The sequence below is a fragment of the Eutrigla gurnardus genome (genome assembly GCF_963514095.1).
Source record: "Eutrigla gurnardus genome assembly, chromosome: 16".
NCBI classification, from domain to species: Eukaryota; Metazoa; Chordata; class Actinopteri; order Perciformes; family Triglidae; genus Eutrigla; species Eutrigla gurnardus.
Genome location: NC_139927.1, coordinates 9,770,063 through 9,783,247, shown reverse-complemented (window position 1 = coordinate 9,783,247; position 13,185 = coordinate 9,770,063). Strand labels below are relative to the sequence as shown.

General features: G+C 42.9%; 1 protein-coding gene across 1 annotated transcript in view; it reads left to right on the top strand.

Moving 5' to 3' along the window:
* The window catches only part of syne1a (spectrin repeat containing, nuclear envelope 1a), a 102,905-nt gene that overhangs the window by 41,024 nt on the left and 48,696 nt on the right, over window positions 1-13,185 (top strand). The window contains exons 57-68 of the mRNA XM_084030258.1: window positions 651-828; window positions 2,893-3,075; window positions 3,310-3,453; window positions 5,107-5,262; window positions 6,215-6,379; window positions 6,630-6,802; window positions 6,994-7,147; window positions 7,393-7,536; window positions 7,795-7,959; window positions 8,167-8,484; window positions 8,844-8,999; window positions 10,972-11,142. Of these exons, the coding sequence (XP_083886384.1) occupies window positions 651-828; window positions 2,893-3,075; window positions 3,310-3,453; window positions 5,107-5,262; window positions 6,215-6,379; window positions 6,630-6,802; window positions 6,994-7,147; window positions 7,393-7,536; window positions 7,795-7,959; window positions 8,167-8,484; window positions 8,844-8,999; window positions 10,972-11,142 (2,107 nt within the window). The remainder of the gene's footprint in view (window positions 1-650; window positions 829-2,892; window positions 3,076-3,309; window positions 3,454-5,106; window positions 5,263-6,214; window positions 6,380-6,629; window positions 6,803-6,993; window positions 7,148-7,392; window positions 7,537-7,794; window positions 7,960-8,166; window positions 8,485-8,843; window positions 9,000-10,971; window positions 11,143-13,185) is intronic.

Here is a 13,185-nt window from a genome sequence, read left to right as displayed (position 1 = left end):
TTTTCTCTTAAATGTCTGTTTTATTCAACATGTCTGTTGAAATCCGTTTTATACTATACACTAAATGTAAAAATTAGCTTCAAATGTCTGGTATTATCAGTCTCTATTGATGCTCTACTCAATGGTTCATGCTATATATTCTAATGAATATATGAACAACATTAATAATTTCTCAGCATGTGATAGGTCCCTTGTGAATAAATACAACCCACAGAAACCTTAAAGTATCCCTTCACTGTAACCTCTCCCTCACATGCTGTATCCCTGTCACATCCTTAACATCTTCCAACATTTTTCCTACAGCATCAATCTGTCAACACTCATTCTCTCCATCTTGTCACCCCTATGAACCCTTGCCCCACTCATATGTCGCCTTTCAACCCCCTCCTATGCACTGCCCCTTAACACCATCCCCCACCCTCCCTCTTTGCCCCAATGCTCATTCCTTCCACTTCACCCACTTTTCCATTTCTCCACCTGCTCATCTCCCAGGCTTCCTTTACTCCCCTTTACTAGTCTTTGTTTCGATGAGCACATATACAGTAGACAACACTTCCCTTGGAACCGCTTTGTTTCTTTGTTTATTTCTCGTGATGGATTTCAACCTGTGAACAACATGCTAAATCGGTCATTTTTCTCTTGTCACACAGTCTCAGTCTTCGTGCATCCAGGGAATGTCAAAATAAGGAGCGCTTGTTGGAGCAGAGGTTCCGTGCCGCCTTGAGAGACTTCCAGCAGTGGTTGGTCAATGCTAAAATCAGCACTGCCAAATGCTTTGATGTGCCACAGAGTGTCGACGAGGCCTCCACCGCTCTGCAGAGGATCCAAGTAAGCAATATCTCCTTAATATCTCCTTTTCAGCTCTTATTTAGTGTGGACACTCATTACATACTTATAATGTTCATAATAATCAATTTGTGGCCATGTCACTATGGTGGTTTCGCACTGCACATTGCAGATATCACTTGGAAATCACTCTTTTGTTCAGTCTGTTCAGCTGTTACTGCTTGCTTACCCAGGTTTGATTCTGTTTGTTGTTGGAAATATGAAGTGTATCACCTCCCGTGCACCTGTGAGAAGTGTCCCCAGGACGGACCTACTAGACATAGAACAACAAATGCACAGATTCAATTACATTTTGCTCTGTCATTCAAGAATAGAATGTAGAATTGGTAGCAGGTAGTATATATTACTGCTTCATACTGGAAATGCCATATAGTGCACGTTATTACCCATTAACTAGCTCCAGTTTGGCAATAATGATTTTCGAGCAAGTAGCTGTTGACGGTGGAGTTGTAATTTATTCATGTTCAGCCTGTTGAGGGAATGAAATCCACAATCTTCTTGTCATAAAAGTATTTTTGTATTCTTCACCTTTGGGCTGCCACTGCTGCTTGAGTTTGGGTCCACTCTAAGTCCAAACTAGTGCTAGCTGTAAATGGCTTTGCATGGATTGGGAAGGCTAAGATTGCTCTCTCAAAGTAAATAGCTGCAGGTGATTTATGTAATAGTTAAAGAATCAATCCACTTTCAATGGGAGATTGCTCAAGGGGATGTCTGTATTGACATGGCCACTGTTGAGTGTCCTCTGGTGGGCTTGTTGGAGTGGCAAGACCTGCTGCATAAACTGAAATTGGGCACACAGCTAGGAGGGATAAAAAAAACGCTCCACAGCGGGGTCTCTTTGCCTTTCTCTTCAAAATATCTGCCTCTCTTTCCGAGAAGTCTCTCTCTGAGAAGCTGGCAGGTGAACAGTCTGGCAGCATCTTTAGAGCACCCCAGGGCCCTGGCCAAGAGTCAGGTGTTCATTGGTTAAGGTAGTCCCCATATCCCTGCACCAGACAGTTAATTAGCTCTCAGACACCAGGCCATGTCCACCCTTAACTACAATACACATACATTAGTAAGACGATTATTATTCACTCATAAAGTGCAGAACTTGAATATACCACAACATTTTATTCAGTGCGTGCTGTACTCGTGGACCTTACAGGATTTAATCAATAGTCACATGGCACAGCTGTGTCAAAAGAACATTGCGTTACTTGAAGAGATCATTTTTCTAAAATCTGCCATGTGGGAGTGTTTTTTTGTGCTCCTTCAGAATGTTCTAGTGTAGCTTTGAGGAGGAAATATCATAGAATATATGGCAGTGAAGGGAAGATGAATACGGAGGCGGGGCATGTTTTATTTATTATTGACTTGGTGAGGAATGTGGAACAATGTTTCCACATGGCTGACCTCCAGGAGGGCCAGCGTGGGAGGGGCGGGGGCATCCATTGTGTCACACTTAATTGGTGCTATACAGTAACATTGGCAGGGTGAGAATGGTACTGAGTGGAAAAAAAAAAAACCTGAATGAACAGAGAAGAGAGAGTAAATAAAGAGACAGACTTTATGTGTTGCTGTACCGGACCAATGTGTGTGTGTGTGTATGTGTGTAAGGAGGCTGAAGCTGTAGTGTGTGTAAGTGATGTGCTGACTGCACAGATGGTGGAGCGGTCCCTGCTGCGCTACTGTCATCGACTCAGCTCCGAGGGAGGGGTGTGTGTGTGTGTGTCTGCCTGTAAAAAACCAACACATTTCAGCCTCACAGCACTGTCCTTATCTGTGATTGCCTCTATGGGTCAAGCCCCTCCTTCTGCCCACGCATATGGAATCAGTAAAGCCTCAGTCTAATTACTGCTTACGACGATGTAAAGTGAGATCCTGGGACACTGAAGCTGACCCATCTGCTATTGCATCAGAAGTGGAAGACAAAAAGAAGTTTGGGATCGTCATTCAGTCCAATTTTTCTTTCCCCCCTCCTTTCACTTTCACACCCTTCTCCCTTTGTGTGTGTGTGTGCTTGTGTTAAATAGTCACAGTCTCTTTGTCTTTGTATCCCCACAGGAGTTCTTGATTGACAGGGAGCATGGCCAGGCCAGGCTGAGTACAGTAGGGGCCAGTGGGGAGCTGCTGATGGCTGTGGTGTCCAAAGACAGAGTGGAGGGAATCAAGGCCAAGGTGGCAAACGTCAGAGAGGACTGGAAGACCCTGATGAATAACCTGCAGATGAGGGAGGATGCTCTCAAGGTAGGCTTCTTTCTTGGCTTAATTAACCTGTAAAAACAGTCTGGAACTCAGAATGATATATGTTAAAGGAGGGTTAGGTTAACTAATGTTTGTCCTTCTTTGTTTGCATCTGTTTCTGATGCCAGACTATGATTAATACATTCATTTGTGCAGAGACAGTTTATGTGTGAACTTCTCTAGCTGAATTTGTTCATGGTATTTTGAGTTCCTTTAAGTTAAATGTGTCACTTCCAGAAACTGCAGTCCCAGATGACGGAGTTTGAGGCCAGTGCTGAGCCTCTGCAGAACTGGCTGAACAGCACAGAGGTCAGAGTTCAGGAGAGCAGTGCTCGGCTACACGACCTTCCAGCCAAGAAACTGGAGCTCAGCAAACTACAGGTATTATGGAGCCCAAAATCATGCTCTTACACAGTTACTACGCTCTGTCTGGGGTTCTTTAACTAGTGGATTTCTGATTCATGGAACGTCAGCGAGATGGCGAGAATAAAAATCGAGAATAAGGAATTTAATGAGAATAAAGTCATAAATTAATGAGAGTTCACAAGCTGCCTCTAAATGAGGAGGACACACAGACATTAAAACAGATAAAAGTCAGAGGAAATAAACCACAATGCAGTCTACAATGTTTACAAGTCAAATTAAATTAGGCACACTGATCAGCTCCTGCCTCCTCCATGTCTGGCAGTAAGTATGATGTGAGCCTTCAGATAGTCCCCTCCTGTTCGGCCAATCAAATGCCAGCTAGGTTGTCTTGGAGATGTAGACTCTGGGTGGGCACATAGGAATTATCTTATATGACCTCACTCCTAAGATAATGCAAACACATTAGCTCAAATATTGGCAGGGACATGTCCCTGCTGACTACATGCAAACCTATGCCCCATAGTATGTCTCACAGCTGAACATAACAGCCCTCTTAAAATGAAGTCACTCCTATAATTATTCTGGTTATTCGCATCATAGATTTTACAACGTTTTATAGCTTCTCTTTAAGCAGTATGTTTCCACAATGTAGGATCCATTTTCTGTTTAATTGCATTATGTTATATTGAGAGTGCACCTTTTACAAATCTCTCCTCAGCTGCTATCGCTGAGGCTCTCTCATTTCCTCTCCACACTCAAGTAAACCCCATCCTTACACCATAAATTGAATATTAAGTTGATTTTCTAAGGATACTAAGTAGTTGTAGCTCTCCATCAGATACGAATCCCTAAAGTACAATCTCAATAAGCTGGGGAAAGAGAAGAAACTAATTACATTCGTCAAGCACCAGCAGAACAGTGTCTTGACACAATAGTCAGAGGAAAAGTCCAGAAATCTAATTAATTCTCCTTCTGTCACAACTGACGCTCTGCGTGGCTAAAAGGCCCGTATCAGGATGCGATAACAACCTCTGCCATGTCTGGCAGAGACAAAAAAAGGAAGAGAGGCACGAAGCGTTTCAAAGATAAAACTGACAATAGAGAAGAAATATATCAAACCCATCTCAAAGCTCTGCCCTTATCATTGTTGCTATTTTTGTATTTATTCTATCGCCCACTGAAGCACTCCTCCTTGTTGCCTTTTGTCTGGCCCTGCAAGCAATTACATTTCTTCCCCCATCACCTGAAGTACAATACAATACATGCAGGCTTCAGTGTCAGAACCTGTTTTGGCAAAAATCCTTTTTACCTTTTCACATATACACCCCCTCCGAGGCAGGATTTTATCTGGCTTGCCTCCTTTCCCTGTACTGGGCTGTGACGTCTAGCCGAATCACCGCAGAGAAATAATGCTACTCCTGCTGTTTTTTATCATGTTCTTTCCCCCTGTCTTTATCCATGTATTTGTATGTGCTCGTGTGTCTGTTCTTATGACATGTTAACCCAACCTTGTGTCCCTCCTCTGTGCCTCTCACACCTCCCTCCTCTGTCATCGCTTTCATGTTTCTTGTTGTTTCATTTCCCCTTACACCCTCATACTACTGCTCCGTCTTTATTTCTCCATTTGCATCTCCATCTCTTCCTCCCCTCTGCTTTGTACTGGCCCAGTGTGTACTGGAGGAGATGTCCAGTCGGGAGGCAGAGCTGAGCAGGCTCAGGGAAAGAGCTCATCGTCTCTGGGAAGGGCAAGCAGCCGGAAAGGGCTTCGTCCATCGCGTGTCCCAGCTGTCAGCACAGTACCTAGCCCTCAGCAACTTAACCAAGGTAACACTGCCCCCACCCTGCACACCCCTTTCTTGTCCTTTTACCGTGCCTGTGCTTCTGTCTGAGAAATGCTGCAGCATGCTAAAATGTGCCATGCTTGATTCATGCACTACGTGAGCTAAAAGCTATGGAGCCTTCTATCCAGCCCCATTTGTTTGCTGTGTCATGTAATATTCCCTGTCATGGCTGCTTGCCTTGTAACATATTGCACCCAAGAAAGTCTCGGGGAAAAAAAATTTAATAATACGTATTCTGGATGTATAAAGGGGTGGGATGGGGGGTTATAATCATTTTCTGAAGGTTTGAATAGCTGGGATCAAATGCACCTGAAGGATAACAGATGTTAGACCATTTGAGGGTTAACAGGAGGGTTAAAGAAAGCCAAGACTGTTGAGCCAACCTTTTATCCACTGAGGCACTTCTAAAATGCCAGAGCTGAAACCTGTCAGTGCTTGACAATGTGACCTTTTTTTCCTTACATTGGTCACACTCTCATGATTAATTTGATCAAATGTAGAAGAAAACATTACACTGACCGCAGAGCACCGTTCTCTAACCTCAGGACAGTGATGATGAATGAGATGTATTTACCGCCTGCTCGTGTGTGGAGAGCTATTTTTAGGTCCTCTTCCCCGCCAGACATGGAAACAAGAATGAAATCATTTAAAATTGCCACTTGTAGATGGTTATTGTAGCTCTGCCTCTGTCCTCTCTACAGTTGCACAGATGTAAGAGAGTTACGAGTGATGACTGAAAAACAAAATACACTGTGTTTGTGCTATAATGTGGGGGGAGGGGGAGTAATGTCTCTGGAGATGTCTGTGAGGAAAAACAAGACTATTATTTAAATTGCAAACATAAATGAAAAAACGTGTTAAATTCAGTTTTAACCTGTTTCTCAGAGCCATTATACAAAGACAGTGTTTACAGTGCTCTGCTCTTATCTCTGAAGGACAAGGCCTCCAGGATTGAACGTATTGTAGGAGAGCATCGCCTCTTCTCTCATGGCCTTAAAGAGCTCCAGGACTGGGTGTGTGAAGCCCAGAGAGTCCTCAACACCTGCATCTCCACGACCACTGACAAGGGTGTGTTAGAGGACCGGATGTTGCAGCTGGAAGTAAGAGGGACAAAATGGGTGTGGGATCTCTTAAAGGAATATGCTACCATTTTCAGAGCTTGGGTTGATGTTAGACTCAAAAAGCTATCCATGCTTCCCCAGCAATATGGTTCCTTCATGTCATGCTGACATTTCAGTTATCAAAGGAAACACTGGGGAAATGTCTTGTAGCATTTAGGAACCATGCTGTAAATCTTTAACGGTGTTGAAACAGAAAATAAAGATCAGTGTTTTTATGTCCGTCCTGTAGGCCTTACTGGCTGCTCGGCAGGAGAGGGAGATCCAACTAAAGATGCTTCTGACGCGGGGAGAGGCAGTCCAGAGGAACACGTCAGCTGAGGGGGTGCCAGTGATTCGCAAACAGATCCAGGACCTCAAAGACTCATGGGACTCTTTGCTTTCAGCCTCCATTCAGTGCAAAAGGTTGTGATAATGAACCAAAGAAACTGTCACTCAATTGATAAATGGGACTGGGAGCTGTCTAGTTTCACTTGATAGATTTCAGTAGGTTGAAAGGTTGCAGGGGAAATTAGATTAAATGCATGTGTGTGTCTGTGTGTTTTTTGTATTATGTTTGTTCCCTATGTGTTAACATTATTATGTTGATGGAACAGCCAGCTGGAGGGTGCTTTGTCGCAGTGGACCAGCTATCAGGAGGACGTGAGTCAGTTTGTGCTGTGGATGGACCGGGTTGAGGAGACACTCAGCTGCTCAGACAGACAGTACTCTGAGATGAGAGACAAGACCGCCAACTTGGGAAAGACTAAGGTATCATAATTCATTATGGCAATAATGACTATAGCCTTAAAGCTAAATTATATTTTTCAAACTTCCACAAAGAAATGTGTTATGTATGGTCTGTATTTTGCTATGTTTATACATCTTTAAAGAGCAGCTGCCATGTTTTTCCATTATTCACCACAATGTGGAATATCTACACACATTCACACCCCCGAGCCTCCCAGTGGAGTTAGATATACTACACTGAGTGTGTGCATGTTGTTTCATTCCAGCTCCTCTATGAAGAAGTACTGAGTCACAGCAGTCCTCTTGAGACCATTGCCACAAAGGGGTCCAATATGGCTGAACACTACACTACCCAGCAGGAGGTGCAGCAGTTGCAGTGTAGATATAACAGCCTCAAAGAAAAGGCCAAGGTACTAAGAGTGCACACAACGTACAGTTTCATTTTTTCCCGCTGCAGGTACTGTACAATAAATTCTTTGAGAATATTCCTATTCCAAACAAATTGTTGGAGAATGTTTCATTTTTGTTTGCAGATTTAAAGACAATTTACAGCTTCAGAGCACATTACAGTTCATACATTTGCTTTGTTGACAATGTTTTTGTTTTTCTCTGACAAATAAATAAATACCAATTCTTTCCAGTAATGTCTCCAAACTGTCACTTTGCAGAATGCGGTCAGTAAGGCCAAAGGGCTGGTGCTGGTCCATCAGGAGTATCAAAGGGGGTTACATGTGTTTGAAGACTGGCTTGAGCAGGAACAGGCCACTCTGGCCTTGTTGTCCCATCCAGAGGGAAACGTGGATACGCTAGAGAAGACACTGCAACAGCTACAGGTATTCATACTGTGGAGTGTTGTGCATAATTTAATTGTAATGAACGGAGAGTGTACAAATGTAATGTGAAGCCTCCTCGTATCATCACACTTCTGGCTCAAAGCTTTCTAACAAGGCCTTGGACAGTCTGGACTTTTGGCAACTTAACAACTTTAAACTCAATCACATTGTTTTTTTTTTATTCTTCCCTTTTTATTTCCCTTAAAGCTCCTGCAGGAACACTGCTCAAATGGCCAGTCTTTGCTCTCCTCTGTGCTGACCAGCAGAGAAAGAGTTATCCCCTGGGGTGTACCTCAGATCGAGGACAGAGCGCTGGACACAGCTCAGCACGAGTGGGCTGCCTACCAGGGCCGTCTGGAGGAGACTCAGACCCAGCTGAACTCCACACTGACCAGACTGAGGCAGATGGGCCAAAGGTTCCTGAGCATGGCCCAGTGGCTGGAAGAGATGGAGAAAGTGGCAAACGTCAGGCGTCATCGACGGTCAGACAGAAGCACCAAGGAGACTCAGCTGAAGAAACTCAAGGTCAGAGAAAGTCCATATAAGAAATGTGCTCTTCAAATTTTGTGCAAGTGTCAGTGAGCGACTTAAAAAAACGCATCTTGACGTTTTTTTCACCCAAACGTCAGGATGTTGACACTCTCAATGTTTCCCTTCCCTGCATTAAGATAGACACACACACACACACACACACACACACACACACACACACACACACACACACACACACACACACACACACACACACACACACACAGACACACACAGATCCCATGGCCCAATATCTTTGTGATGTGATCTGTTATTTCTTGTTTCCTATTATTTCATAAAAAGTTGACTATAATTATGCTCATTGGACATTTATGTGTGTCCCTTCTGAACAGGGGTGTCTTGAGGCAGTTCTTGCACGGCAGGGAGAAGTCGATGGCCTTTCCTTTCTTGCCCAGCAGGTTCTGGAGGAAACCTACATCAGTAGTCGTGTTAGCATCACTGCCACACAGTTCACTACCCGCTACCATTCCCTGCTTCTAAACATACAGGTTAGACGCTCTCTACTGTCTGCTGTTCAGGGATTTATTTATATTGTTATTTATGTTATTTAAAACAAGCATCAGTTCTTCCAAAAAATTATGTTTTTAATTATGTTCATGTGGAAGGAAGACCTACTTTATTAAATAACCTTATCATCAAGAGGTACAGACTGAAAAGTAATTTGCCTTGCAGCATGTTAAACATTATTCCCTTTTGTTTTATTCTGGTGGAAGTTTTAGTCAATACTATTTATATTAATTTGGCTATTAAACAGTGATGTGTAGTTCTGAAGGTAACAGTCTATGCAGACAACCTAGTTCTTCTTACGCGTTTCAAGAGTACTAAGACTGTAATGTAATGTAAATGACTTTTTTTTTTTAAAGTGTAGCAATTAGAATTGATTGTAATCTATGTCATCAGCTGGTATACTTGACCCTTAGTATAGTTTCCAATTTAAACAACACTATCATCATTATGAAGGCATATTAGGGTATTTTTTTAAACACCCAGAAGTCCAGGCAGATACATTACTTAATTTCCTGTCCACCAGAAGATTTCCCTGGAAGATACCGACCTGTCCACGAGTGAAGAATAGCTAAACATAAAGGCTTAATGGGCTAGGTATAGGTTTAATCCCTTATTACTCCTGTCTTAATGAAAGATAAAGGAAATGTGAAGCTGTGTGTATTGCCATTGGGGTCTCTGTCCGCAGTGGGCTCCTCATACATGTTTATCTCTCACCATGGAATATGCTCCTGTGAGAGTTTGGACTTTGTTTCTTTAACACCCCCATTGAAGTATCTTTGAGAGTTATGGCTCTGAGCCCTGACTGTGTTGCTCTGTATACTCAGACCCAGCCTCTCTATTTGTCTGCTCCTCTGGGGGGGACTAAAGGAAAATCAATGGGGCTGCTCTGGTCTGGGGGCTAAGGCTGTAATTAAACGCTACAGAAAGCAATCTCACACTCCAGCACCAGGAGTCGAAAAGCGGTGCCTGCACTGCATTGATTTTTACACCTTCGGTAACACATCGGAGTTTTTGTGTGCACGTGTCTCCCCCTCACGCCCTCACTACGTATGCAGACACATGACATCCCTCTCATACCAAGGATGCCTGTAATTATATACTGTGTGAAGTGGGGGCCATATGGGCTTGAGGTGGGGGGCTGTTACCTCCGTCTAGTCAGAAAAGGTGTGCACTCAGCACTATCTGCTAATTGGAGCTTCTCACCGCAGGATTTGCAAGTTGAAGGAATAATGTGTCAAACCTGCATGAAACCTCTACATCCTCATGGTGCCGTTTCAAAATCTCAGTCAAGTGGATAATGCGTCAAAAACATAAAAAACCCTCTCCACTCTGTAGTGAAGCTATTGACATTCTGCAGATGGATAAGATGGGGAGAAACGGATGTTTTTGATGGTTGATCAGAGGGCTCTTGGTCCTTAGTGGCCAAGGTAAGACAGCTGAGGTGCATCTTGTAGCTTAAAGGAAAGATACAGACCATGTTTCCTGAATATTCCCCGGACCAAATGCAGTCTGAAGAGTCCAACTATCCTAACCTTTGATACAAACGGCAGCAGTTGTTCTTTAAGTGAGGGTTTTTCATCTTTATCTTCAAAGTAGAAAATACAATGTGAATATGAAAGGGGAGCAGTAATTAACCTAGTTATTTGCTATGGTTAAATCAAATAGAAATCTTATTAAATTGGGCCAATATTGACTTTCTATTAAATATCAGATATACTAGATATTCAATCCTGTGATCTGCAGCCATGTATACAAAGGCTGGAATGAAATGTGGTGGTCGTTGCACATTTAATTCATAATCAATTGTTCCAACAACAAAAACCTGTAAAAAATAAATAATTAAATAACCTATTCATGTCATAAGATGACCATAATGCTTTTTAAGAGTTAGGAAGAATGAAGGGATGTCCCTACAATAATTATAAAAATGTTTCCAAACCTTCATTTTTTCAGGACACCATCAAGCAGCTCCAGGAGGAGCTGAAGAGCATCGAAGAGTCTGAGAACCTTTGCACGTCCATCACTGACTGGCTCAGCTCCACTCAGAGAAGCCTCGCGGCGTTAACTGACAGTTCTGAACCTCTTGACCGGGTCGCCATGGAGAAGAAGATGAAAAAAATCGAGGTATTGCTTCATTTACCTAAATATGTACTGTTTTATTTGGTTGGACGAACCTCACGTTGTCAGCAAGGCTAATCGAACTAGTAAGGCTTGGATACGAGGTGCGGTTTGGCACTTAATGCACCTACCTGAAGTGCCTGGTTGCAATAAATCAGCACAGACGTTGGATATTAACATGGCAAACTGATGAGTTAGCAAGACTCCTGTTTGTAGTGGAATATTTGAGCACAAACTCATGTTAGTCTAATATCCAATCCAGCAAAAATGTCCATGTGCAATCTTTTTCTCTGCCAAGCAACATACGGTACCTGTTAGGTACATCAAGTGTACAGATTTCTTTGGCAGCTTCAACATGCTTGGCCAGTAAAATATGCATGATGCTTTTAAAACATTCAGCATATCTATCATATTTGGATATGGCTGAACAAACTTGCTGTGGTGGCATAACTGTAACAGTTTGTCTTTGTGCCCTTTTTGTCAACTGGGCATCGGAGGAAAGTAGCCCAGTTCACGTACAGACTGCAATAAAAAGAAACCACCAACATTTGCTTGGCATAGTTCATATCGAATGTGTCGAGGATTAGATGAGTCTGTGTGTATCGATCCAGTCTTTATGAAGACAAAGCGGGTGCCGGTTTAGAGGAAGCGTGGTAGCTGGGAGAGACCTCCCACTGTGAAGTGGAGGATGAAGAAGCGCCGGTGTCAGGAGCCTGCTGGCGCAGACACTGTAATTGATGCAGTGCCCTTACTGCCTCACAAAACACACACACACACACACACACTTCTCTCCTCTAACACTTGCTTCATATCACCCCATCCAAAGTACTAACTAACAAGCTGCAGCGAACTCTCTAATCCGTGAATCCTGTGTGATTTCACACATTTTTCCACTGCCGTTCTTTATGTATCATTACATCTGATCTCTCTTTGTCTTCCTCACACCCTTAAATATCCAGAAACACATTTACACACACACACACACACACACATAGACATTTACAGTACATCATCTGGTGCCGGCTTTGCAGTAATCCCGGTCTGGGATCGATGCGCTGTCTCTGCATAGGGACTGAAGACATGCTGTCACCACATGAGTCCTTCCAACACTGCAGATAATACGGGAGTGCTCCATCACTTACTCATTCTCCCGTAGTGAGAGCTACAGGGCTTTTCGGTGAGCTCCGATGATTATGCATTGACACAAAGACCAGTAGTCAATAGCTGTGTCAAGGGCCATTAGTTGGATGTGGACTTCATTTGATTTGATAGTTGTAACTGTAAATGTGTGAATCATACCTTCAAGAAGAGCTCTTAAAATGAGAGTGTTTTGATTAGTGCTTATCCATTGTAAGACATATTTCAGAAGGCATCATTTCTGCCCCTGGACAGGAAAAAATATATATTTTTTAAATATATTTGCCATATTTAACAACTAGGGTTCACCTCAAGCTTCCTCCAATCACTGGCTGCTTCAGAAATCGTACACAGGGCAAAATGCTAAACAAGAAACGGTTTTCTCCTTCTCCTAATTGAGTCTCCCTCGCTGCCTCCCCCTTCCATAATTTTTAATTTCACTGACATTTCATAAATGTTCCAAGGGCATTCTCCCCCAAGAAATCTGCCTGCATGGAATACAATATGATGCTTGTGTGCCGCAGTTTGCTGGAGTCAATACATTCAAGGCAGAGAGACAATTTCATCAGAGCTAACTGTGGCTCACAGGGTCACCTTCGTCATGTCTTACCTGTGTTAGTAGATAATGTAACTGATGAACATGATTGCCAGCACCACAGTGGATGTGTTATAGTAGATAATGGAGCCTGAGAACCTCTGCAGAATAAGAAGCAAGTGCTTATTATTTACACTTGACATGGATATTTTGGGCTGACGTGGTAGAAGACAGTTTAAAGGGAACGCTGTGTTCAGGACCTCATGTCATTTTCACCACTATCTACTGTATCATAGTATTAGGATTAATGATATGATGCTAAGCAGGTTTTGTAGCCTTCCATCATTTAATTCAAAGACAGATTGTGAGACCAAACT